Source organism: Mirounga leonina, unplaced genomic scaffold (genome assembly GCF_011800145.1).
Source record: "Mirounga leonina isolate KUSES-001 unplaced genomic scaffold, KU_Mleo_1.0 Mir_166, whole genome shotgun sequence".
In the NCBI taxonomy this organism is placed as follows: domain Eukaryota; kingdom Metazoa; phylum Chordata; class Mammalia; order Carnivora; family Phocidae; genus Mirounga; species Mirounga leonina.
The window spans coordinates 24,506,142-24,529,239 of record NW_023270418.1 but is presented as its reverse complement, the minus strand read 5'-3'; the positions used below and the strand labels follow the sequence as shown (position 1 = coordinate 24,529,239).

At 41.7% G+C, this 23,098-nt stretch overlaps 1 protein-coding gene across 3 annotated transcripts; it reads left to right on the top strand.

The window, feature by feature from the left end:
• The first annotated feature begins 958 nt into the window (after positions 1 to 958).
• On the top strand, positions 959 to 22,572 carry MTCH2 (mitochondrial carrier 2). 3 transcript variants are annotated; one of them, XM_035012848.1, is made up of 13 exons: positions 967 to 1,147; positions 3,926 to 4,010; positions 4,170 to 4,276; positions 9,605 to 9,631; positions 9,984 to 10,046; positions 11,385 to 11,442; positions 11,680 to 11,731; positions 12,142 to 12,201; positions 13,497 to 13,590; positions 14,811 to 14,858; positions 15,590 to 15,657; positions 17,671 to 17,746; positions 19,604 to 22,572. In XM_035012848.1, exons 1-13 carry the CDS (start codon positions 1,061 to 1,063, stop codon positions 19,688 to 19,690), a joined length of 912 nt encoding a protein of 303 aa, XP_034868739.1. In that variant the 5' UTR covers positions 967 to 1,060; the 3' UTR covers positions 19,691 to 22,572. The 3 variants fall into 3 exon arrangements, with proteins under 3 accessions (XP_034868740.1, XP_034868741.1, XP_034868739.1); XM_035012849.1 differs by lacking the exon at positions 9,605 to 9,631 and having other exon boundaries at positions 959 to 1,147; XM_035012850.1 differs by lacking the exon at positions 15,590 to 15,657 and having other exon boundaries at positions 966 to 1,147.
• Positions 22,573 to 23,098: the final 526 nt, after the last annotated feature.

Sequence of the window (23,098 nt, the reverse complement as noted above, 5' to 3'; positions counted from 1 at the left end):
GGCCCCTCAAAGAAAGAAAGAAAGAATCCTGAGAGGTAGGTAGTAGTGTTATCCTTAGATACAAAAACTGAGTAACAGAAGATAAAATGTTTTCTGAATCATTTAGCTACAAAGGAGAGCCAGGAACCAAATGCAAGTCTTCTCTAGGTACTTCATTCTCTGAGCCATGCTCCGCCTCCGTAAGTGTTGTTTGCTACAGAACATGTGAACTAGAGGCTGAAGGGTTAAGGACAATGCCCTTTTCCTTTTGCCTTTAATAGCCTGTAGCCTCCAGGGCACTGAAGTATTTGTTCATTCATGCAATATTTACTGAGCACCTAGTATGTGCCAGGCGCTGAATAGACAACAGTGAACAAAGGCTGTCCCAGTTCCTGAACTCACAGAGCTTGTATTCTGGTGGAAGACACAAATAATTTCAGACAATAAGTGCCAGCGGACGATATGGTAGAAAATAAAGGGCAGGTAAATTTAAATAGAGGTCAGAGAAGCCATTTCTGAGAAGGTGACATTAATTGAATGAATGAAGAGCAAGCCCCTAATGAGTTCATTGTTCGATATCAGACTTAACTAGTTTATATTGGCCATTAGGTTGTTTATGGTTCCGAAAACCCTTGTACCTTATGTTGCAAATGCCCAAAGGGCAAGTGGTAGAGGCAAAGCATAACTAAGAACTCTCTTCAATTCTTTTATATTCCTCTGACCTTGCCTTTTGCTGTCAGGGTCACACCCCCCATTGCCACGCCCATTCTTCTCCAGCGGACGCTCCTGGCCTGCGCAAGCGCAAGAGAAACTGCCATTCCTAGTGGAGGGCGCAGATCCCACTATAGAACGCATGCGCCCCTGGCCCGTAAGCCCCGCCCCTACCCCCGCGCGGGCTCGCGAGCGCCTGCCGTTTCTCGGGGCGGGGCGGTGGGCGGGGACTGGGCGAGGAGGCGCGCGCCGGTGCGTGCGTGCGCGCGCGCCGCGGGCGGGCCAGTGAAGCCGGCGGCCCTGGCACGTGATCCGGGAGCGGCTTGGTCGCTTAGTGGCTCGGTCTGTCTGTCCGTCCGCGGGTGCCATCATGGCGGATGCGGCCAGTCAGGTGCTCCTGGGCTCCGGCCTCACCATCCTGTCCCAGCCGCTCATGTACGTGAAGGTGCTCATCCAGGTATGAGTCGTCGCCATCCCCTTCCCCGCTTGGCGCCTTGTTCAGTCGCCGCTGCCCTCGGCGCTTGGCGATCGGCTCCAGCCTTCCCGGGCCTTCAGTCCCCTGAGATGCTGCTCCTTCCCTGCTGCCCCTTCCTTCCCCTTAGGGACAGCTTCCACTGCCCGTGGCTCATTCCACTGCCCGTAGGCCTTGCCCAGGTCTCGCCCCCTGCCAAGCGGGGAGGCCCGATCCTTTCCCCGTAGCCAACTGCCGTCCTGCCCTTCCCGTCCTGGTGGCTCCTCTGAACTTTGCTTTTTCTTCCCGGAGGTTGATCCTGGCCAGTTGCCACCACGAGCTTCCCAACCCTCCCCTCCTGCCCCTCTGAAATCAGCATTCACCTCCTCCGCCGCCCCAAACGCAAGACAGAAAATGTGTTAAAGACAAATTTGAAATTCGAAGGGACCAACACTTTATTAGCTCTTTTTTTCTTTAATTTTTATTTGCAGCTGTTACTGCTGCTATTCTGTTCCGAGATTTTAGCACCAGATACCCAGGTAAACACAAGGAGCTCATTCAGAAGTGATAATGAAGTGGTTGCTGATTCAAATTTCGGAAGGATTCACTGAGCTCACTGAGCGCTCACCCAACAGCGGCCCATGTGGCTCATGACCCTGAAAATCGCATCTGTCTGAGCTGGAAATAGTTCAGATGAAAGAGTTCAAGCATTTAATGTTAGTTTCTCATCTACTGTGAAATAATCCTTAAATGGTATTTTATATTCACAGGCAAGTAAGCCAGGTTTTAACTGATGATGATACACTATTTGATAGTATTTTCAGTTGCCTTTCTAGAATTCCCTGTGATGGGCATGTCATTCATTTTTTTTAAACCTTTTTTGAGAGTTGACATAATTATGTTATGCATAGTACCAAGGAAGGAGCAGTTGTTAGAACCTCTGTCCTCTCCTGTCCTGCCTTTCTGTCAAAAATATGCAAGTTGCTAGGGAGAGCCACATTTCTTATTCTTGAGTTGATGCTTCTCCAAAATGTGTGTTGCTTGGTTGACCCATTGGATTCAGATTCCATATGTAAAACGCTACTATAAAAGAAATTTTAACTAAGAACAAAGACTTTGATTGAAATGTGCTGTGACGTCTCAAACAGAATTGGCACATTTGTAGCTAGATTGTGTCTTGAGGTGACGTTTCACAGTAAAACTGATATGAGCCCATTACTCAGAACTTCTTGAGGAGGCAAGGGTTTTCTAGTGACATTTAGAGCTCTTGCCTCAAAAAATTCAAATATCCTTAACCCTGTTGCCAAGTGTCTTAAGGGTTTTGGTGTAATTTCCAAATACTCAGTTTTAAAAATAGTGGTATGGTAACACTTTGAAGAAGCTCAGTCAGAAGTTATTTAATTGAACAGGTTAAGAATCATGGCAATAGAGGGTCAAAACCAAGTCCTATGGCATTCATTCTCTCAAGTTTCCTTTTAGTACTAAAAATGCTGAATATATTGTAAAAATAAATGATAATCATTAACTCTAAAGTGGCCTTCATTAGATTGTTAATGACAATCTGCTTGTTTAACATGGATTTAACTTATAATTATTTCCCACATGAATTATCCAGCTCTCTCTGCATTTGCCTTTTGAGTGTTTCATCTTCCTAGCCAAATACAAAGTTGATGGTGGCTTAGGGGCACCTGGGTGGCTCAGTTGGTTAAGCAACTGCCTTCAGCTCAGGTCATCATCCTGGAGTCCCGGGATCGAGTCCCACATTGGGCTCCCTGCTCAGCGGGGGGTCTGCTTCTCCCTCTGACCCTCTTCCCTCTCGTGCTGTTTCTCATTCTCTCTCTCTCAAATAAATAAAATCTTAAAAAAAAAAAAAAGTTGATGGTGGCTTAGTCTGTTTTGTCCAAATATAAAAAATGCATTTGGGGCGCCAGGCTGTCTCGGGTATAAGCGTCTTTTGATCTCCCAGTTGTGAGTTCAAGCCCCACATTGGGCATAGAGATTATTAAAAAAAAAAACAAAAAAAAACCCCACAATGTGTTAGAGGGGCACCTGGGTGGCTCAGTCAGTTGGGTATCCCAACTCTTGGTTTGGCTCAGTTTGTGATCTCAGGGTCATGAGATTGAGCCCTGCGTCAGGCTCCATGCTCAGTGCCAAATCTGCTTGAGATTCTCCCTCTGCCCCTGCCTCCCTCCCCCCACCCCAGCACATACACTCTGTCTCTTTCTCTAAGATAAACAAATCATTTTTTTAGGGACACCTGGGTGGCTCAGGCGGTTGAGTATCTGCCTTCAGGCTCAGGTCATGATCCTGGGGTTCTGGGATCAAGTCCCACATTCGGCTCCTTGCTCAGCGGGGAGCCTGCTTCTCCCTCTGCCTGCTGCTCTCCCTGCTTGTGCTCTGTCTCTCTCTCTCTGTCAAATAAATAAATACAATCTTTTTTTCTTTTTTAAAAAAGTGTTAGATTTTCTTTAGAAAATATTTTTGATACTCCTTAGTATAACTGTAACTTTCCTAACACAAAAGTTGCCTTATTTTATTTTCAGTTTTATATTAGTCTATCTCAGCTACATATTTTACTTTGTAGAATTTGAACCAAAAGAAAGCTTGGAGTTTATTGAGACTAGTCTTATCAGTTGATATAATAAGAAACTGACAAGGATGATACTTCATCATTGCCTTGGAAAATATACACTGCATTTTCACTGGGGTTAAAAATTATAACCTTGCAATCAAGACATTTTGGGGAATATTGCTTAGTATTAATATATTCTCTTGTTTTTAAAGGTGGGATATGAGCCTCTTCCTCCAACAATAGGACGAAATATTTTTGGGCGGCAAGTATGTCAGCTTCCTGGTCTCTTTTGTTATGGTAAGTGTTTTTGATTTATTTGGAATTTGGAGGACATTGAGGACGGTGCTAGGTAGGCAGGAGTTTTGGAAAGAAAAGATATAGAAAGCCTGTTGACATGAAATTTCTGTGTAACCATTTCTTACAGCTAGAATTTAAATCTCTGACTTGTGTTCTCAGCTCAGCACATTGCGAGCATCGATGGGAAGCGTGGGTTGTTCACAGGCTTAACTCCAAGACTGTGTTCAGGTGTCCTTGGAACTGTGGTCCATGGTAAAGTTTTACAGGTAAGAAAATCAAGTAATCTTCCCATAGATTTAGATTACCTTTTAAGCACAGTTTGTTCTACTGACCAAGAGCAATTTCAAAGATATATTTATGACCATGTCCTTTCTTCCTCTTGAAAAGATTTACTTCAAATACCCATTCATAATTCTTCCCTGGGATGCAAGGGGAATTTGTATAAAATGAGGTGATAGATTTTGATCTGCAAGCCTTCTTCCTCTGAACCAGTTATTCTGAGCAGAAACACTTGCTCTCCTGTATAGCTCATTTTATTTCTTTGAAGGGGGAAAGAAGCTGATTGAAACACATATTTCTTTCTGGAGTTATTTTCCTCTTATTTCTAACATCACCCCTAGTAAAATATTTTTGTTACAAACTTATTTTTAAAAATATTTTATTTATTTATTTTTAAAGTAAGCTCCACTTCCAGCGTGGGGCTTGAACTCACAACCCTGAGATCACGAGTCACATGCTCTACAGGCTGCGCCAGCCAGGCACCCCAAAAACTTATTTTTTGAAAAAAATTAACAAGATGAACATAAAAGTCAGGATAGTGGTTATTTGTGGGGAGAGAGTAGAGAAAAGGGATCATGCATGGGGCCTAGGGGTAATGGAAATGATTTTCCTTGACCTGGATCATGACTATATGGATATTTGCCTTTTATTTATTTATTCCATTGTACATTTGTATTTTGTGCCCTGCTTCTGCAAATGTGTTATGTTACATAAATTTGGGGGCGGGGGGAACACCTTTTTTTTTTTTTTAAGATTTTCTTTCTTTCTTTCTTTTTTTTTTTTTTTTTTAAGATTTTATTTCTTTATTTGACAGAGACACAGCGAGAGAGGGAACACAAGCAGGGGGAGTGGGAGAGGGAGAAGCAGGCTTCCCGCAGAGCAGGGAGCCCGACCTGGGGCTGGATCCCAGGACCCTGGGATCATGACCTGAGCCGAAGGCAGACGCTTAACCACTGAGCCACCCAGGTGCCCCAAAAAACACCTTTTTTTTAACCTTACCAAAGTGCACATCAGTTGTAGGCTAGTGGTTACTTTTGGGAAGTGGGGGAAGAGATGAGAGGTGGAACTTTGGCTATCTGTTTCTGTGGCATTTTATTTTAAGGCCAGAGATCCGAAGCAAAAGGGCATATGTTAACAAGTTTAACCTTGGTGATGGATATGTAGGTGCATTATTAATTTTTCTTATGTTTGCAGTGTTTCAAAAAATGTTTGTTAAAACATCAAGGTTACGTTTCTTTCTTTCTCACTGATCCTTTTGTTTTGCCAGCTTCTTTTCATCTCAAATGCCAAAGCTAATGATTCTGATAGTACTGGTTTCTCAGTTGTACCAATTACCATTTAGGTCAAACAGAATGGCCCTTTATTGTATTTATAAAAGTGCTATGAATACAAATTCTGTACTATTTAGAATAGTCCATGGGAAGGTATTTAGCATGAGTGTAGTGGAGAATATAAAACTAAGGGATTTCTAGTTCATTATTTTGTCTCCTACTGGCACCAAGGTATGTTATCCTCTGTGCTCTTAACGCTCAAAAAATGTTACAGTGTATGCTAACCAAATCTATATAATATTATCAACCTATATAATACATCGGATGTGTTAAATTCCAAATGGTTACTAACTGCTTATTTAAATAGTACTTGGCACAATCCTTCACTTATTTTTATAGGCTTTAACATTAACCCAGTTATAGGGGCCCCTGGGTGGCTCAGTCGTTAGGTATCTGCCTTCGGCTCAGGTCATGATCCCAGGGTCCTGGGATCGAGCCCCGCATCGGGCTCCCTGCTCCGCGGGAAGCCTGCTTCTCCCTCTCCCACTCCCCCTGCTTGTGTTCCCTCTCTTGCTGTGTCTCTCTCTGTCAAATAAATAAATAAAATCTTTACTGAAAAAACACACAAAAAAAACATTAACCCAGTTCTTATGTTTTATCATCTGATGAGCATGTCTTGATTTTGTTAAACAGTTTCATGATCTAATTGGCTTAGATTTTTATTTTAAGTTTTTATTTGATTCCAGTTAGTTAACATACAGTGTAATTATTTTCAGGTGTACAATATAGTGATTCAACACTTCCATACATCACCTGGTGGTCATCAGGACAGGTGCCCTTCCTTAATCCCCGTCACCTATTTCACCCATCCCTCCACCCACCTCCTCTCTGGTAACCATCAGTTTGTGCTCTCTAGTTAAGGGTCTGTTTCTTGGTTTGCCTCCCTCTCTCCTTTTTTTCCCTGTGATATTTTGTTTTGTTTCTTAAATTCCACATGAGTGCTAATTGGCTTAGATTTTAAATTCTCTTCAGCCTTCCTTGATTTTTGAGTTGGAGAGGTTCTTCGGTAGGTTCCTCACGTGGAAGCTGTTTCACCCTTCAGTCATTTTGTTATTCTTTACACTCATTCTTTTTTTCTTGTTTTTTTAAGTAAGCTCTATGCCCAGTGTGGGCCTTGAACTCGCAGGCCCCATGACACTGGGGTCAAGAGTTACATGCTGTACCCACTTTACACTTATTCCTCTTGTTATGCCTGTGGGCCAAATGTGGACATGCAGGTGGCCCATGGGTCAGAGTAATGGAGTCTTAATGGGCCCGTGTTTTTGGTGGATTGATGACTGGTCTTTCGTCCCCAGCCACACCCTCCCCTGGGCTCAGTGAAAGTGTTGCCCTTACTGAAGTGAGCTTTACATATGGAAAGACAGCTGTCACTAGTCATCCGGCTTTGTGTGTAGACTTAGAACAAAACTGAAAGTACTGCTAGAGAACAAGCTTCTTTACATACAGGAAAATTATATTTATAAAGGTGCTATATCTGTATTCATTACAAGGTGATCTTCTGGTTATCATACAGGAAAAGTAAGATAAAGTCGAGTTAAGCAGGTACCCTGAATGTGTGTTTCACATGTAGCATGACAGGCGGTTGGTATTACATTTATTATCAAAAGCGGCTTTATGCATCAGGAAGAAAGACCAGTTCAGGGTTGTTGAAATTGTTAGCCTTTTATAAGAAAGAGTTTTGTATATCTGAACAAGAATGAAATTGAATTCTGTTCAGAATAATGTAGAAAGGACAGGTAGAAAATTTTATTAACGGGGTAAAAAAAGCAAAGTCTAGAAATGAGCAAGGATTTTTAAATACGCCTGAAATTGAAACTATTAGAATTACTGTAACTAAAGACCTGGAATTTGACCCAAAAACATCATTTTGCTTAGTCTTGAAATTTGTTCTCTTTCTTCTGATTTTCTTTTAAATCTTTTTACAAAAGAAAGTGTTGTCTATTTTTTTAATCTGGTATGTCTAGCGGCTCTGTTGTCTGATTCTTTTATTTCACCTAGCCCGTCTTCTATTTCTGAAATATCCCACAAATAATAATTTCCTCTTCCAATATAGTCTGAACTCTGGCAGTATTTAGTATTTTAGAGGAGAACAAAATCTCTCTTGCTTGTTTTAGAAACAGATACAAACAGAAAAGTGAGACGATTTTAGCTATTCAGACTTGGCACCAATTCTCTCTTCTTTTGTGCAGTGAAGAAAAGAGCCTTGCCCTAATTTGGTATTGGTACTACTTTTTTTTTTTTTTTTAAGTGAGGTAAAATCAGTACATTTTAAGTTTCAGGTGTACATTATAATTTGATATCTGTATTCATTACAAGGTGATTTCCTGGTTATCATCCATCACCGTACATTTGACTCCCTTTCCCCACTTCACCCATCTTCCATCCCCTTCCTTTCTGTTAACCTATTCTTCCTGTCTGTAAGTTTGGTTGGTTGGTTTGTTTAGAGTCCACATGTGAGTGAAATCACAGCTTTTGTCTTTCTCTTTCTCACTTATTTCACTTAACTTGATACCCTCAAGGTCCACCCATGTTGTCACAAATGGCAAGATTTTTTTTTTAACGGCTGAGCAATATTCCTTTGTGCATATATACCATAATTTCCTTATCCATTCATCCATCGATGGCCATTTAGGTTGTTTCTGTATCTTAGCTATTTTGAATAATGCTGCTATAAATACCAGGGTGCATATATTTTATCAAATCAGTGTTCATATTCTTCAGATGTGGAATAGCTGGATTCTATGGTAGTTCTTTTAATTCTTTTTGTTTGTTTTATTAAGTTATCTCTATGCGTGGGGCGCCTGGGTGGCTCAGTTGGTTAAGTGTCTGCCTTTGGCTCAGGTCATGATCCTGGGGTCCTGGGATCAAGCCCCGTGTCAGACTCCTTGCTCAGTGGGGAGCCTCCTTCTCCCTCTCCCACTCCCTCTGCCTGCTGCTTCCCTTGCTTGTGCTCTCTCTCTCTCTGTCAAATAAATAAATAAAATCTTAAAAAAAAAAAAATCTCTGTGTACAACATGGGGCTTAAACTCACAACCCTGAGATCAAGAGTCCCATGCTCTACCAACTGAGCCAGCCGGGCGCTCCTATGAAAGTTCTCTTAACTTTTTTGGGAAACCTCCACACTGTTTTCCATAGTAGCTGTACTAGTTTACATTTCCAACAACAATACTGGTTCATTTTTCTGCACATCCTCTCTAACACTTGTTATTTCTTGTCTTTTTGGTGATAACCAATCTAACTGATGTGAGGTGATACCTTGTTGTGGTTTTGGTTTGCATTTCCCAATGATGAGTGGCGTTGAACATCTTTTCATTTGCCTGGTGGCCATCTGTATATCTTCTGTGGAAAAATGGGTATTCAGATTCTCTGCCCATTTTTTAATCGGGTTGTTTGGCATCGGTCCTGTTTTTTCTTTTTTTTTTTAAAGATTTTATTTATTTATTTGACAGAGAGAGACAGCGAGAGAGGGAACACAAGCAGGGGGAGTGGGAGAAGGAGAAGCAGGCTTCCCGCGGAGCAGGGAGCCCGATGCGGGGCTCGATCCCAGGACTCTGGGATCATGACCTGAGCCAAAGGCAGACGCTTAACCACTGAGCCACCCAGGCGCCCGGTTCTGCTTTTTCATGAAAAAGCCATGAGGCTTTTTCCATAGCTTTTGTGCTAGGTTATGTTTTTACCAGCTTATTTCTGCTGAATGTGTGTGTGTAGTAAATAATGCCCTTGGATATTTAGTTTTGGTTTGTTTTCCTATTCTTTTTAGATAAGAGTTTCCATGAGCATTTGCTTATTCCTCCAGCTGGCCAATATGTTAAACTTAGCAATAAGATCATCATAGAGACACTTCTTTCCAACTGATTAATTAGAAATAGAAATTACTGGAGATATGCAGCCAAAAAAAAAAAACCAACTTTTCATTTTATGTCCTCTCTCAGTGACACTATGACAGCCCTAATCATCCTTTCTTTTCTTTTTTCTTCTTTGTAGCATTACCAGGAATGCGACAAGGTTGAGGTATGTTGGAGCTGATTTGTATGCGTGGGCCCATTTCCCTTGCAAGTTGTTATTGCTCTTTGGTTGTCTTTCGGAGAAGGGACCAGCAGTCAGTTCCCCTTTCATCTCAGTGAGTGTTGGCATACAGGGTGGCCACCGGTTTGAATAGTTCTATTTAAAACCATCAAGATAGGGGCGCCTGCCTGGCTCAGTCAGTGGAGGGTACAACTCTTGATCTTGGGGTTATAGGTTCGAGACCCATGTTACATGTAGAGATTACTTTAAAAAAATAAAGCCTTTAAAAAAATAACAATAGTATCAAATAAAAAATAAAACCATCAAGATACCTGTCTTCTTTCATTTTGATTTCCAGGATTTAGGCCCCGGAAATGTACAGAAAGAAGTCACACCTTCCTTTGACCAAGTTATCAAGGAGGTAAGAGACTGATTATGTCCTATGCTGTTTCCCTGAATCACAGTGTATGCAATGTGGCAATTTGTGGAATCGGGATCATCAGGCCTGTGTGTTCAATGTTTATTTTGAATGAAATTAGACCTTCAATTTAATTTGGGCTTTTCTACATGTATACCATAAAAAAAGAGAAAAAAGCATTGCTTGCTATTTGGATTAGATGCATTTCAAGGAAACTAATTTTGTCCACTCATTTCATCTTTAAAATTGAACAGGTTTCTACTGAGTCTTCTAACAGAGGTGTAAACCTCTGACACAGGGGTGTTGAAGTAGTGGCCAGGCCCTTCGTGTGTTGGATATTATCTACCTGGAGATGCTTTTACAACATTATTTTGACTTGGGATTGTTCCTCATACCCATTTCCCATTCCCTTCTTCTGCTATTGCAGCTTGTTTCGTGCCTGACCTAATATTTATGACTTTCAAAACTACTCTCTTATTTCTTAGTCTTTACATTGTTTAACCGTCTTCAGTAAATGCTGCCTTCTAAAATATATATTCCTAAAGAAGCAGGTCTAGATGTCAGATGAATCAACTTTGTTTTCTGTAAATTTTCTACTTTATTTTAAAAGCAGAGGTACACGTATTAGTATTTTTTTTTTTTAGTAGTTTTTGTGTTTTCTTAACTTGAGTTAACTCATCCTGTCCCACAGGCTCTTCTCACGACTATCATTGGCTTAGGGGCGAGGGATGTCTTAACTAGATGACTGAAGATAATGTTTAAATGCATAAATGAATAACAGACCTGCTCTATTCACTACCTACCTCCCCAGTGTTGTAATTTAATTTTCTCTGCTACTTCTTTACAGAGTCCTGGGCAAGAAAGGTAAACTAGGATAAATAGCAGCTCTAAGATACTGCACAGTCACAGGGTTGTGGTGGAAAAACTGATCAGAGCTGTTACGTAGGCACAGATTAAACAGAGCCTGACATTTGAATAACATAGATCTCAGAGATCTCTGAAATCGCCCACAGGGAGAACGCAGCTTAAAAATCTAAATACCAGGCCTCATAGTTTTATTCCCCGCTTGGTTACTGTTTGCTAGTGACCCTCTTCGTCTTTGGTTTTGTTTTTTTTCAATCTGTAAAATTGAGAAGATAAGAGAAATCTGCTTTGCATATCAATTTTGAGAAGTAACCATAACAGAACATTGAAATCCATGAGGGCAAGGTATGCGAGGACTGACAATGTATTATATTGTATCACATTCAGGGCAGGAGTGCCGTGTCACCCACGTTATTTCTCACAGGAATCTGAGTGTCGTTTATTTAGATTTCAGACGTGTGTGTTGATTGTTTCTAGACAACTCGAGAGATGATGGCCCGTTCTGCTGCTACCCTCATCACACATCCCTTCCACGGTAGGTTTATAGTTGGTAACTGAAATCTGATTTGTGACCTTACTTTCATAGCATGATCTCTCCTGACTGCTTAGATAGGTTGATATGGGAGTTCACTAAAGTGCCTGCTTGTTTTGGCATTTATCCAGTTTATCCAGAGAGCAAAGTGTCTTTAGATGGAAAAACTTTTTTTCTTTTTCAGGGCTATCAAAATTTATCTCGACATAGTTTTAAAAATCTTTTCTCTATGTTCTGCAGTGATCACTCTGAGATCTATGGTACAATTCATTGGCAGAGAATCCAAGTACTGGTAAGTGTTTTTGTTTTCCAGTACTCAAAGAGATCTGTTGAAGTGCTTTACGTTTTTATGGTGCCTTAGAGTTTACAGAACAAATTGATAGATCATTTGTTCTGCACAAAAATGAACAAAAACTGGTAAAATAGAAGAAAATGGCCCAGGCAGGTTTAGGAACCTACCCAGGATCTCAGAGTAAGTTGCAGGGCCACTAAAGCCAAAACTCAGCCTGACTCCATGTGACTGCACCCTTAGGTCGTGATATCTCCACTCCTGTCTCCAAATGCAGCTGTCTTTGCAGAGGGAGGGTGGCAGAAAAGGGAGTGGGACATAAATTCCCTTGTCAAAAGTGATAATTGAACATTTTCTTTAATAGCTCCAAAATAATCTTTATGTATTTTTGCCTTTCCATCTTCTGTACCTAGTGGACTTTATGACTCCATAGTAACCATCTATCGTGAAGAGGGCATCCTAGGATTTTTTGCGTAAGTAAATTGTTGACTTACGTGTGCAATTATTTGTGGGAGTAGAAAGCTTTAATGAAAATCAGGACACGACTCTTTGTTTAGTCCTTGGAGAAGATGTACTCTCTGGGTTTACTTCATGGGAAGCTCTGTTAAAGCCCCTCTGACTTCGAGAATTCTCTTGTCAAGATCCCAAACTTTTGCTTCTAGACATCTAAAACATTGGATATTAGGGTTTTGTTTTTTGTTTGGGGATTTTTTTGTTTTGTTTTCAGTTCTGTTAAAATTTTGTTAAATTCATTCCAAATTTCTACCTTAATAGTAAGTTCCTAATGATATACAGTTGATAAACTGGGGAAACTTAATTTTTGAAAAATGGGAAAATTATCTTCTTTATCCTGAGAGTAATACATTTTTGCAAGGCTGTATTCATTCCCTTGGGTTTCCTTTGGAAGAACTTAGACTATCACTCTCGTTCTTCTGTTAACAGCAGAAACTAGAAATGGTCCTCTTTCATTTTCAGAGTGTTTCCATTAACTGTTTTTATTTGAGTGTCATAGCCTCAAATAAAAGGGGGCCCCTGGCTCACTCAGTTGGTAGACCATGTAGCTCTTGATCTCAGGGTCTTGAGTTCAAGCCCCACGTTGGGAATGGAGCCTACTTTAAAAAAAAAAGAATAAAAATAAATAAGTAAATCGTCTAGGAGATAGGATAGCTATTATATTCTTATTTTAGAGAATAGAGAAAGTTGGTGCTCTGGGGAGTTCATTTGCTGCCGTCACACAGCTGATAAGTGATGGAAGTGGCATTTGAACCCTGGTCTTCAGTCTGTGGGGTGAGGTTCATCCCACTGCCTCACCTAGGCCACCTAGGCCCTGGTGTTTTTTGATGTCCCTCACCTATCTCTGTTTGGGCCATTCTCATTTTGTAATTTTGTGGTCATTTTCGGCCCTGTCAAATTTGAATATCAAGTAGCTTAGCCAAAACCATATTTAAGTCTCTTCTCCAAAACAGGCACATTTTTGTCCCCCCGCTCATAGTTCTTAATAGTAAGGTGAGCGAGCCATTGGGTGTAGCTTTGAGGGGGTATAGCTGGCCTGCATTTGAAAAATGGGAATGAAAGTCATTAGAGATTAACCTCAAGTACAGTTATGTTAACTGGAATGAACTAGTTAGTGCTAGATTCTGGCATTCAGTGTCTTTTCAGTTCTCTCAAAAGACTTTGAAATCTCTCTTTGAGAAGTGTTTGTATTGAGTGGATTATCTTTTTACTGATCACAATTCTTGGTTCTTATTTTTGTTGTTTCTTCATGTAGGGGTCTTATTCCTCGCCTCCTAGGTGACATCATTTCTTTGTGGCTTTGTAACTCACTGGCCTACCTCGTCAATACCTATGCCCTGGACAGTGGGGTAGGTGTGATCTTGATAAGATGTGCTGGTGCTGACTGTATTGTATTCACTGGGCAGCTTGGTTCGCTTTATTTTTTTATTTTTTATTTTTTTTAAAGATTTTATTTATTTATTTGACAGGGAGAGACCGTGAGAGAGGGAACACAAGCAGGGGGAGTGGGAGAGGGAGAAGCAGGCTTCCTGCTGAGCAGGGAGCCTGATGCGGGGCTCGATCCCAGGACCCTGGGATCACGACCCGAGCCGAAGGCACCAAACGACTGAGCCACCCAGGCGCCCCAGCTTGGTTAGCTTTAAAGTAAGGTGGTGGGGCACTTGGCTGGCTCAGACAGTAGAGCATGTGACTCTTAATCTCAGGGTCGCAAGTTCAAACCCCAGGTTTGGCATGGAACCTACTTTAAAAAAAAGATAAGGCGGCATTTTGCCAGACTCATCGTTATATGGCTAAACATTGTCAGTCAGGTTTTCAAAGGCTAATGGGATGACCTAGACTATTTACCATAGAAAGATGCACCTAAAAAGTCCCTAGGGTATAGCTAAGGAAGCCTAAGAAATCTAGCCCTGTCTCTGTGCTGCGAAGAGATCACCTCTGTACTGATCTGTGATTTTTGAGGACACTGCGAAACAGGACAGTTTTATAGTGTATCAAGGGTATTTCATCTAATCTGAAATGTTAAAGGGACTCCTGGTTTGGGCTTTTTAGAAACCTCAGCCTGGGAGGTTTTGAGAATCAGCCTTTCCTGGAAGCTGCGGGCCTCTCTGTACAGAGGCAGGTGGGAAATAGAACACACGGAGGGAGGACTAAACCCACACACACAGTGCGCTTCTAGAGTACGGAGACTGGTCTCTGCAGCATCTGGGACACAGCTGGGCGCATACAGAGATAGTGACTTGTCCCTCAGATACACCACAAATGTCGTTTCCAGGGATTGGATTTCTAGGACATGGCAAAAGATTACCAGTCTCACTGCCTTTTTTTTTTTTGCTCCTCAGCCATCGTCGTCTCATGCGAGTTTTCTCTTCATATTGAACAAAGTTGATCGTTTTGTCCCCTGCCTTTTTATGCTCATAATCAGTATTTTATGTTTTCATCTTGAAATTAATTTTCCGGCTGTCAGAGACACTAAAAATTTAGAACAGATTGATATGGTTGGGGACAATTCGCTCTTAACATCATCTTCATTTCCTTACTCGTTCTAATACAGGCTTTCTTCGTGTTTTAGGTTTCCACCATGAGTGAAATGAAGAGTTATTCCCAAGCTGTCACAGGAGTGAGTTTTTTTAAATCCTCTTAACCTAGGGACAGTTGTGTTTTGTTTTGTTTTCTTTTAAATTTCACTTGGGTCATGTGTTATCGCTGCTTTAAGACAACGAGATGTCTCAAAGGAGAGTCTCTTAAGTTCGTTAATGTTTGTCAGAGGTGAGAATAACCCAGAGTCCCTGCGTCACAGGAACGGCACTAACAAGCCCACATGGCTTGGTCTGTTTGGCTTGCCGGGGGTGGGCATTTCTCACCACAGCCTGGCCTCCAAGTCTCAGGCCTGCTTCCCACTGCACCCTGCTGATCCTGCCCTGGAGAGCTTCACCCTCTTGAGTCGAGTGAAGTCTTCCAGTAGTTGACTTCTGAAGTAGCTTCCATCATCTTTGGAAGGACACTCACATTTTCTTACTGTCTCCAGGGGTGTTTCAAAATGCTTCATTGTATTTAATTGTGTTTATTTTTTCTGTTAAATAATGTGCTTCAGTTTACTCGAAAGAGGACTCAGTCACAATAAGAGAAGCCTTCTGGCCTTTTGTTAAATTGTTGGATGTAGTGGGATGTTAGGAGGAAGCGTCTCCTCCTATTAGGCTCAAAAATGTGTGATTTCGTCTTTCCTGGGATGCTGAGAAAGCAAAACCAGTGTTGGAGTATTGGCCGCAGTGGCTCTAGGACTTGAGAGGAAAGAAGAGACTAAAGATGCGGAATGACCTAATAACTTAGCTGTCTCTTACCACTTTACAGTTTTTTGCCAGTATGTTGACCTATCCCTTTGTGCTTGTCTCTAATCTTATGGCTGTCAACAACTGTGGGTAAGTGCCTTGCATTTCTTATCCTGGTAGTTGGCTGCCTGAACACCTGACAGGCAGAGCAGTCCAGGGAGAGATTTGGGGAAGAAAAGTACAGTTGATGCCTGAATTTTTTCTCTGTCTGCACCATGCACAAGCAACGGCATCAGTTTATATTATAAGCAGCCCCCTCATGTCCTCTTTGAGAATAGAGAAGGGCATAAAAATACCTCTCAAGTACTTACAGAAAATGTACACTTGCCTGTGGTTTAGGCGGGATTGTGATCAAATTACTCTATTTCCACATCCTTCCTTTATCTTAAACCTTTATCCTCCTTCTTATGAAAGTTACAAAGGGTATGTCAGGGATTGGATGGTAGCCTGTACCTGTTTTTCCTAGGGGCCGCATGGAGAAAGTAAGTTTTAAAGAAAGAAAAGTAGGAAATTTGGTCCCTAGAAAGGTTCTTTTTTTCTTTTTTTTCATGGGAAGTTTCTTAACCTTTCACTGATTCGGTTGGGAGGGTGGGTGGTGGTACGGTGGTAGGCACCACTCATTTCCAGCTTCTGGATGCCCAGAGCCTGCACCACATTGGGCAGAAATTTTGCCTCCTGCTTTAATTCAGGACTGTTCCAATACAGTCCCTGACACAGTGTGCCATGAGACCTGTCATGGTTTTCAAACAAGAGGTCAAGCAGAGAGCCGTGTGGAGTTTTGAACATAGTTGTCATATTTCATATCATCTCGCATTCTGTTTGTTTTGTGATTGGTAGGACGGTGGCCACATTTTAGCCCAGGGCATACTTGAAGGATGAGTTGAATGTATTACTGTTCCTTACAAATGTTTAGGGAGGAAGTGATTATGGGTTATACGTGAGTAAAGCATGTGATCGCCACAGTTTAGATGTATTGTCCTATTTAGGTTCTTTTGAACACCACTTAGTTTTTAGTTTTTATTTATTTATTTATTTATTTATTTATTTATTTATTTATTTATTTAAGATTTATTTGACAGAGAGAGACACAGTGAGAGAGGGAACACAAGCAGGGGCAATGGGAGAGGGAGAAGCAGGTTCCCCACTGAGCAGGGAGCCCGATGTGGGGCTCGATCCCAGGACCCTGGGATCATGACCTGAGCCGAAGGCAGATGCTTAACAACTGAGCCACCCAGGCGCCCCAAGTTTTTAGTTTTTAAAGATTTTATTTTTTTATTTATTTGACAGAGAGAGCACAAGCAGGGGGAGCAGCAGAGGGAGAAGGAGAAGCAGGCTCCCTGATGAGCAGGGAGCCCAGTGCAGGGATCGATCCCAGGACCTTGGGATCATGACCTGAGCAGGAGGCAGACGTCTAACCGACTGAGCCACCCTGGGCGCCCACCCCCCGACTTAGTTTTTAAATCCCCTTTCTCTGCACTTTAATCATATAATTGCTATATTCTGGAATTATATTCATCCTCAAAAACCCGGGTGTTTTTGAAAATTCATAACTGGTTGAAGTTTCTGTTTACTTGTTTCAGAGCCTAAATATGAGGGGCACCTGGCTGGTTCAGTCAGGGAGCGTGCAACTCTTGATCTCAGGGTTATGAGTTCGAGCCCCACATTGGGTATAGAGATTACCTAAAAATAAAAATTCTCGGGGCGCCTGGGTGGCTCAGTCGTTAAGCATCTGCCTTCAGCTCAGGTCATGGTCCCAGGGTCCTGGGATCAAGCCCCACATTGGGCTCCCTGCTCAACGGGAAGCCTGCTTCTCCCTCTCCCACTCCCCCTGCTTGTGTTGCCTCTCTTGCTGTGTCTCTCTCTGTCAAAAGAATAAAAATTAAAAAAAAAAAAAAGACCTAAATATGAGGGAGGGAAATCCTTTTTGGATGCTTTTTCTTTTCCCTGCTCCAGTATAATTTGTTCCATTAAAACTAAAATTGCCTCTTGGGGAACTTTCTAGGTAGGAGAATATTTTGGCAAAGATTTATCGAACTCTTGAGAGAATGCTTTGGAAATGTTAATTTGAATAGCTCTTTTTTTCTTCCCCCCCCCTATTTTCAGGCTTGCTGGTGGATGCCCTCCTTACTCCCCAGTATATACTTCTTGGATAGATTGCTGGTGCATGCTACAAAAAGAGGTACTTCTGTCTCATTCTCTCTCTCTCTCTTTCTCTCTCCATTCTTCCCTCCCTCCTCACCCCTCCTCTCTCTCATACTTTGTTTTGTTTTTGTTTGTCTTCTTAAATAATGTCTCTGGAATCCCAGGTTAATTTTTGTAGGTTACCCTTTAGTTACCAATTAATGTACCCTTTACACTGTTCTGTATGTCACTCCAGCATAGCAGTAAGATGTGCTGCTTAGAAGTATCAGGAGGGGTAATGAGTTAAGAATCCCTAGGTGTGACCTAGAAGCCATTTGAGCGATCACATTCAAATTATAAATAGGGTCTGGGTAGACAGTTATCCTGGGTTTTAAAACGATGACCTCAATTTCAGATTATTTTTTTCTAACGTTACCTCTCTTTGTAACTTCTCAGGATCTCTTTATATATTCAGGTGTTTTTCTCCAGTATAGTAGAGAGGAAACTGAGAAACAAGAGGTTGTTTATGACATTATTTGTCACAGTGATGTTGATGGAGCTGGTCTCTTACTTCTAGAGTCTTTTTAGAGAATGATTTTATCCAGACTCCCAATTTCTTCTTTGTTACTGCTGTGAAGTGTGTCAACTACAACCAAAAATTCTCAGCCAGTCTAGGCAAAGCTTTATTAGGAACCAAAATAATGGGTGGCTGTGTGCGAAATTTAACACAGGATCACTTTAAGTGGCCATCAGTTTAAAGCTGTTTTTAAGTGGCAAGCACTTTTTCAAGGATTGTAGAAGATAGTGTATGAGGAACCTCTTTGTTGCACTAAACGATAGCACTAGTAATGTGTGTGAGAAAGGCCTCTGTTCACAGAGCTCGGGCTCCCCCCAGCCTGAACTCCAAATGAAAAGGCCTAAGCACTACCGTAGTTGCCTTTGCCCAGCATGCAGGCCAGGCAAGCCCCTCTGTGGAGCCAAGCCCCTCTGTGGAGCAAAGCCCCTCTGTGGAGCCAAGCTGCAACACCTGGATCATTTCCATGCAGACCTAACAGTGAACATTCTGGGTTTCATTCTGAGTCTTACACTCTCTGTTAGGCAATCTCCTATTGTGGTCCCCATTTAAAAGGAAAGATGGCCCTTCTTTCCCTATTTTCTAACTAACCCCCTGCTGTACGAAGAAAGTAGATAGAAAATGTATTAGGGTATCAGATACCTTACCTAGGGAGCTGTCAGTCCTCTAAGTGCTTAGGACAACAACAAATCTTGATGGGGTATTTACTGGGTATCAGGCATCGTGCTGAGAGCCTCCTGTGTATCAGCTCCTGTAACCGTCAAAATAACCGTATGAGGATAGGTACCATTCTTTATCGTCCCACCTCACATCTGAAGAAATTGGGACTTTGAACCGTTAAATAACGCTAATTATATAATCCAGGGTTACACAGCCTATGTTTGTGAGAGTGGGATCTATGTGCAGTCTATTCAATTAAGCTTACAACATTATTACTCTAATTGTAAGATTTTATAAGTACTTCCTGGAGATCTGACCATTCCATTAAAAAGTAAATAAAAGCTAGCCCTTAGTGAGTGGTGGGACCGTCTCAGCACTCTGTATGTATTGACTCATATGATAACCTAGCTAGCACGTGGCAGAGCCAGAATCCGAACTGGGAGTTCTGTCTAAATAAGAGATCCTTGCCTTATCCACGTGGCAGCATCGTAGTGAATTCCCAGAAAGCTCGGCTGGGGTCAGAGTGCGCACTGCTGCTCCGTGGTAAGAGACCCAGTCTTGTCGTGGCCCTTTTTAGTCACATCTCCAGAAAAGTGTGCAGGTGCATCTCTGCTGATTTGGACTGGCTGACCTCATGTTCACACTAGACTTTATTTGTTTTTATTTTATTTTTTTTTCCAGGGAAATATGAGCCGAGGAAATAGCTTGTTTTTCCGGAAGGTCCCCTTTGGGAAGACTTATTGTTGTGACCTGAGAATGTTAATTTGAAGATGTGGGGCAGGGACAGTGACATTTCTATAGTCCCAGATGCACAGAATTATGGGAGAGAATGTTGATTTCTATACAGTGTGGCGCGCTTTTTTAATAATCATTTAATCTTGGGAAAATGGAGGTGTTTGGTGTCTGCCTTTTTTGTTCTTTTTATCAGCACTACATAACTTACCACTGATGTTCCCCCTTTAGTTATTCTGAAGTGGGACATTTTTGCTCCAAACTCATTCTTTTAAACGGGGAAGAAAAAAAAGTTGTATTTTCCCAAAAGGTATAGGCAGGTTGTTATGTGACTTGAGTCTTAATTTTAAGGCTTTGTAAAATGTAGAGTACATTCTCAAGAAGAAAGAAAGAATTCTACAGAACTTAAGAAATGTAATAAGGTAAACTATATGGGAGGTTATGAATTACCTTTTCTTTACTAAAGTAGACCCTAAAACCTCAGCATCCATCAGAATCTGCCTCCCGTTATATGCTTCTAAGGATGTTTGATTAACCCTGTCTCTCGTCCTTGAAAAAGATAATCCATTGCTAATGACCCTGGAAAATCTCTACACAGGGTATGTACTCCTTCAGTCTCTTACTGCAAAGTAATTATTGCCAACAACAAAAAAGCGGGGGGGGATTACAGAGAACAAGCAAGATTTGGAAAGGAAACATATTGGCTTCTTTTTCCCCAAAAAAGAAATTCTTGTCGTATAAAATATGAGAAGCGAATACTGCAGCAGTAGGCCCTTCTCTAAGAGCTAAGTGTTTGCCAGTCCCTAAATTGTATCATTATACAGTTCTACGCGTATATAATATTTCTGTACCGATTATCATCTTACAATCTTCTGTTCAGTTTTTAATTTTGTTTCTTTGTTGTTGTTGCAGAAGGTGAGTAGTTTGCTTTTCTTTCCTAGTGACGGCCCTTGGAAAGTGTACTTAAAACTTCATACCTGGTAATGCACACTTAGGTCCACAGGGCGCTTAGGATATTGACCACCTCGCATGTCATACCCTCAGTTAGTCATGTTAGCATTCATAGGAGGAAAAAACCATTTTAGAAGGAAATCATTGCAACTCAAGCATAAAGCTCCTATTTACTCAGGCCTTTTAAAAGCAGTTCAGATGCTCAAAGATGAGAAAGCATATGGTTTCACTTAAATAATCCACTGGGATTTTGCCAGTGAGTAAGCACTTAATTTGCTACTGCTCAGATTTCTCTGTCAAAAGAGCAGCACCCATCATATCAGATTGAGCATGCAGGGGTCTCCTCCCTCCCGCAGGGTTTGGGACTACAGCCTGAAGCTCATGAGCATGAAATGTCTTTGATGTCTCTTACTTTGTCTCAAAAAGTAATGTAAATTTTATATTCTATTCAATATTATCTGCATTTGTTTTCATATAAAAATGTTTTGCATTACCCACTTTCTCCGCCCTCCCCCCAAAAAAAAAATCTTCAGTAAAGATGATCTAGGAAAATGTGCCATGTTTATTATCCTGTGGCTTCTGTGCTCATACATGCTTGCCTATTCCTACTGGAGAAGCTTATGACCGTAAGAACCAGTCTGCCGCCAGAGGGCGCCAAGGCTTCGGTTTTTGCCTATGCAAGTTGGGCCATGAAGAATTTTAGGAAGGCCTGGAATTTTTCTAAGTGTTGTCCAGTCAGTCAGTCTTACTTCCTCCAAGCTATAGATCCAATAAGGGTAGCTACACCAGTGGTCCTCCGTGAAATTATATAGGCTGTTAACATAATCAGACATCTAAAGTTTATTCAAGGGTTAGTTAAATGCATGTAGGTACTTTTAAGATCCACCTGCAAGAAATAATGAATTGACTCCTGTGTAAATAAGGATCATCTAGTAAGCTGCACCGGTGAAACTGGGCAAATGGTTTGCCTTGGGAGTGCTGAGCTGAGTTGCCAGGACATAGTCCCCCAGGGAGTGTGATGGTCATTGAAGCCTTGATTGAAGAAAAGAATCTGGGGGTTTCCTGCAACTTTTGGAGTGGCTGTAAAAATAGGGCATACAAGCAGCCTTAGGGTGAAAGAAACTTTAAACATAGCCCTGCGTGGGGCTCCTGGGTGGCTCACTCAGTTAAGCATCCGACTCTTGATCTCGGGTCTTGATCTCAGGATCGGGAGTTCGAGGCCCAGGCTGGGCTCCACTCGGCATGGAGCGTGCTTAAAAAACAAAAAACATAGCTCTACATTCCAGCTTCTTACTGAACCTAAACACAACCTCAGCTTTACTATAATTTTCTACTCTAAAAATACCCTCCTTTCCCTTGCTGCATTGAGATTCTTCCTGTACAGTGAGATTCCATCCTAGTAGCCATCTCTCTGAAGTCTCTCAGTCTTCCAGACCAGATGAGGTCCGCCTTCAAACCCCTCCTCCACGGCTTGTAATTACAGTACAGACTAGTCTGACAAAATGGAAACTGCCTCTGTTACTCACTGCTAAGTTCAAGGCTTACACAGCAGTGGCATTATTTCGCTCTGATCTGAAAATCTGTGGGGGGAAAAATAATCATATTTAGCCCTTTAAAGCAGGCCCACCAAAACGTCAGGCTTGCTGGGCTTCAGAGAAAAACTAGCCCGTCACATCGCAGTCCGTGCAGCTGGTCACTTTGAGGTGCTGTGGCAGGTTAAGGGAGCAAGAAGAGAGGAAAAAAAAGCATTAGGAAGGAATGAAAGTAATGACTGTCAAGCCTGTCGTGTAAGTTTTAATTCTCAGAATCTTTGGTAGAGGAGGTATCCCCACTCCAGAAAGAAAGTGAAAATGTAGGAATAAGGAAAATTCGTAATGCATTCAAAATTACATAGATCATTCCGAGCTGGATTCACACCTGAGTCTTTCGAATCCGAAGTACGTTTTCTGCTTCATGGAGGCTTTGAAGTGCTGAGAAAAAAAGTAGCCACTGAACCAGATGATGAGTAATTCAGCCACGTAAGCAAAAAGGCCCTGCATTTTGGTCAAAGCAATGAAACCAAAAATCATGCCGCCCACAGAGTAGAGTAGAATGGTCTGAAATCAGGACAGACCTAGTTCTTGCCTCTGCAGAACGACAAACAGGTGAAACAGCCGAAAGTAGGAATGATCGCCATTGCTTTTCCCCGACCGTTCTGATAGTTGATGCAGATGGGAAGCTGAGTTATTATACGGTGAGGATTCCTAGGAGGACCATCAGTCCATGTGTGTGGACTCCCTACTACACTGAGGTATAACATTTCTTGAAAGTGATTGATGTGTCAGCTCCTCTGATGGATTCTTCTAGAACATCCTTGCATATTGAATGGGTTCATTCAGGCTGCCTCCCTTAGTGCCATAGTGGTTTATATCTTCAGAGGTTTTTGTTTTTTAGATATAGACAAAGACATGTGTTTTATCTCCTTTGCAGAGATTTTTAGGCTTATCTAAGGAT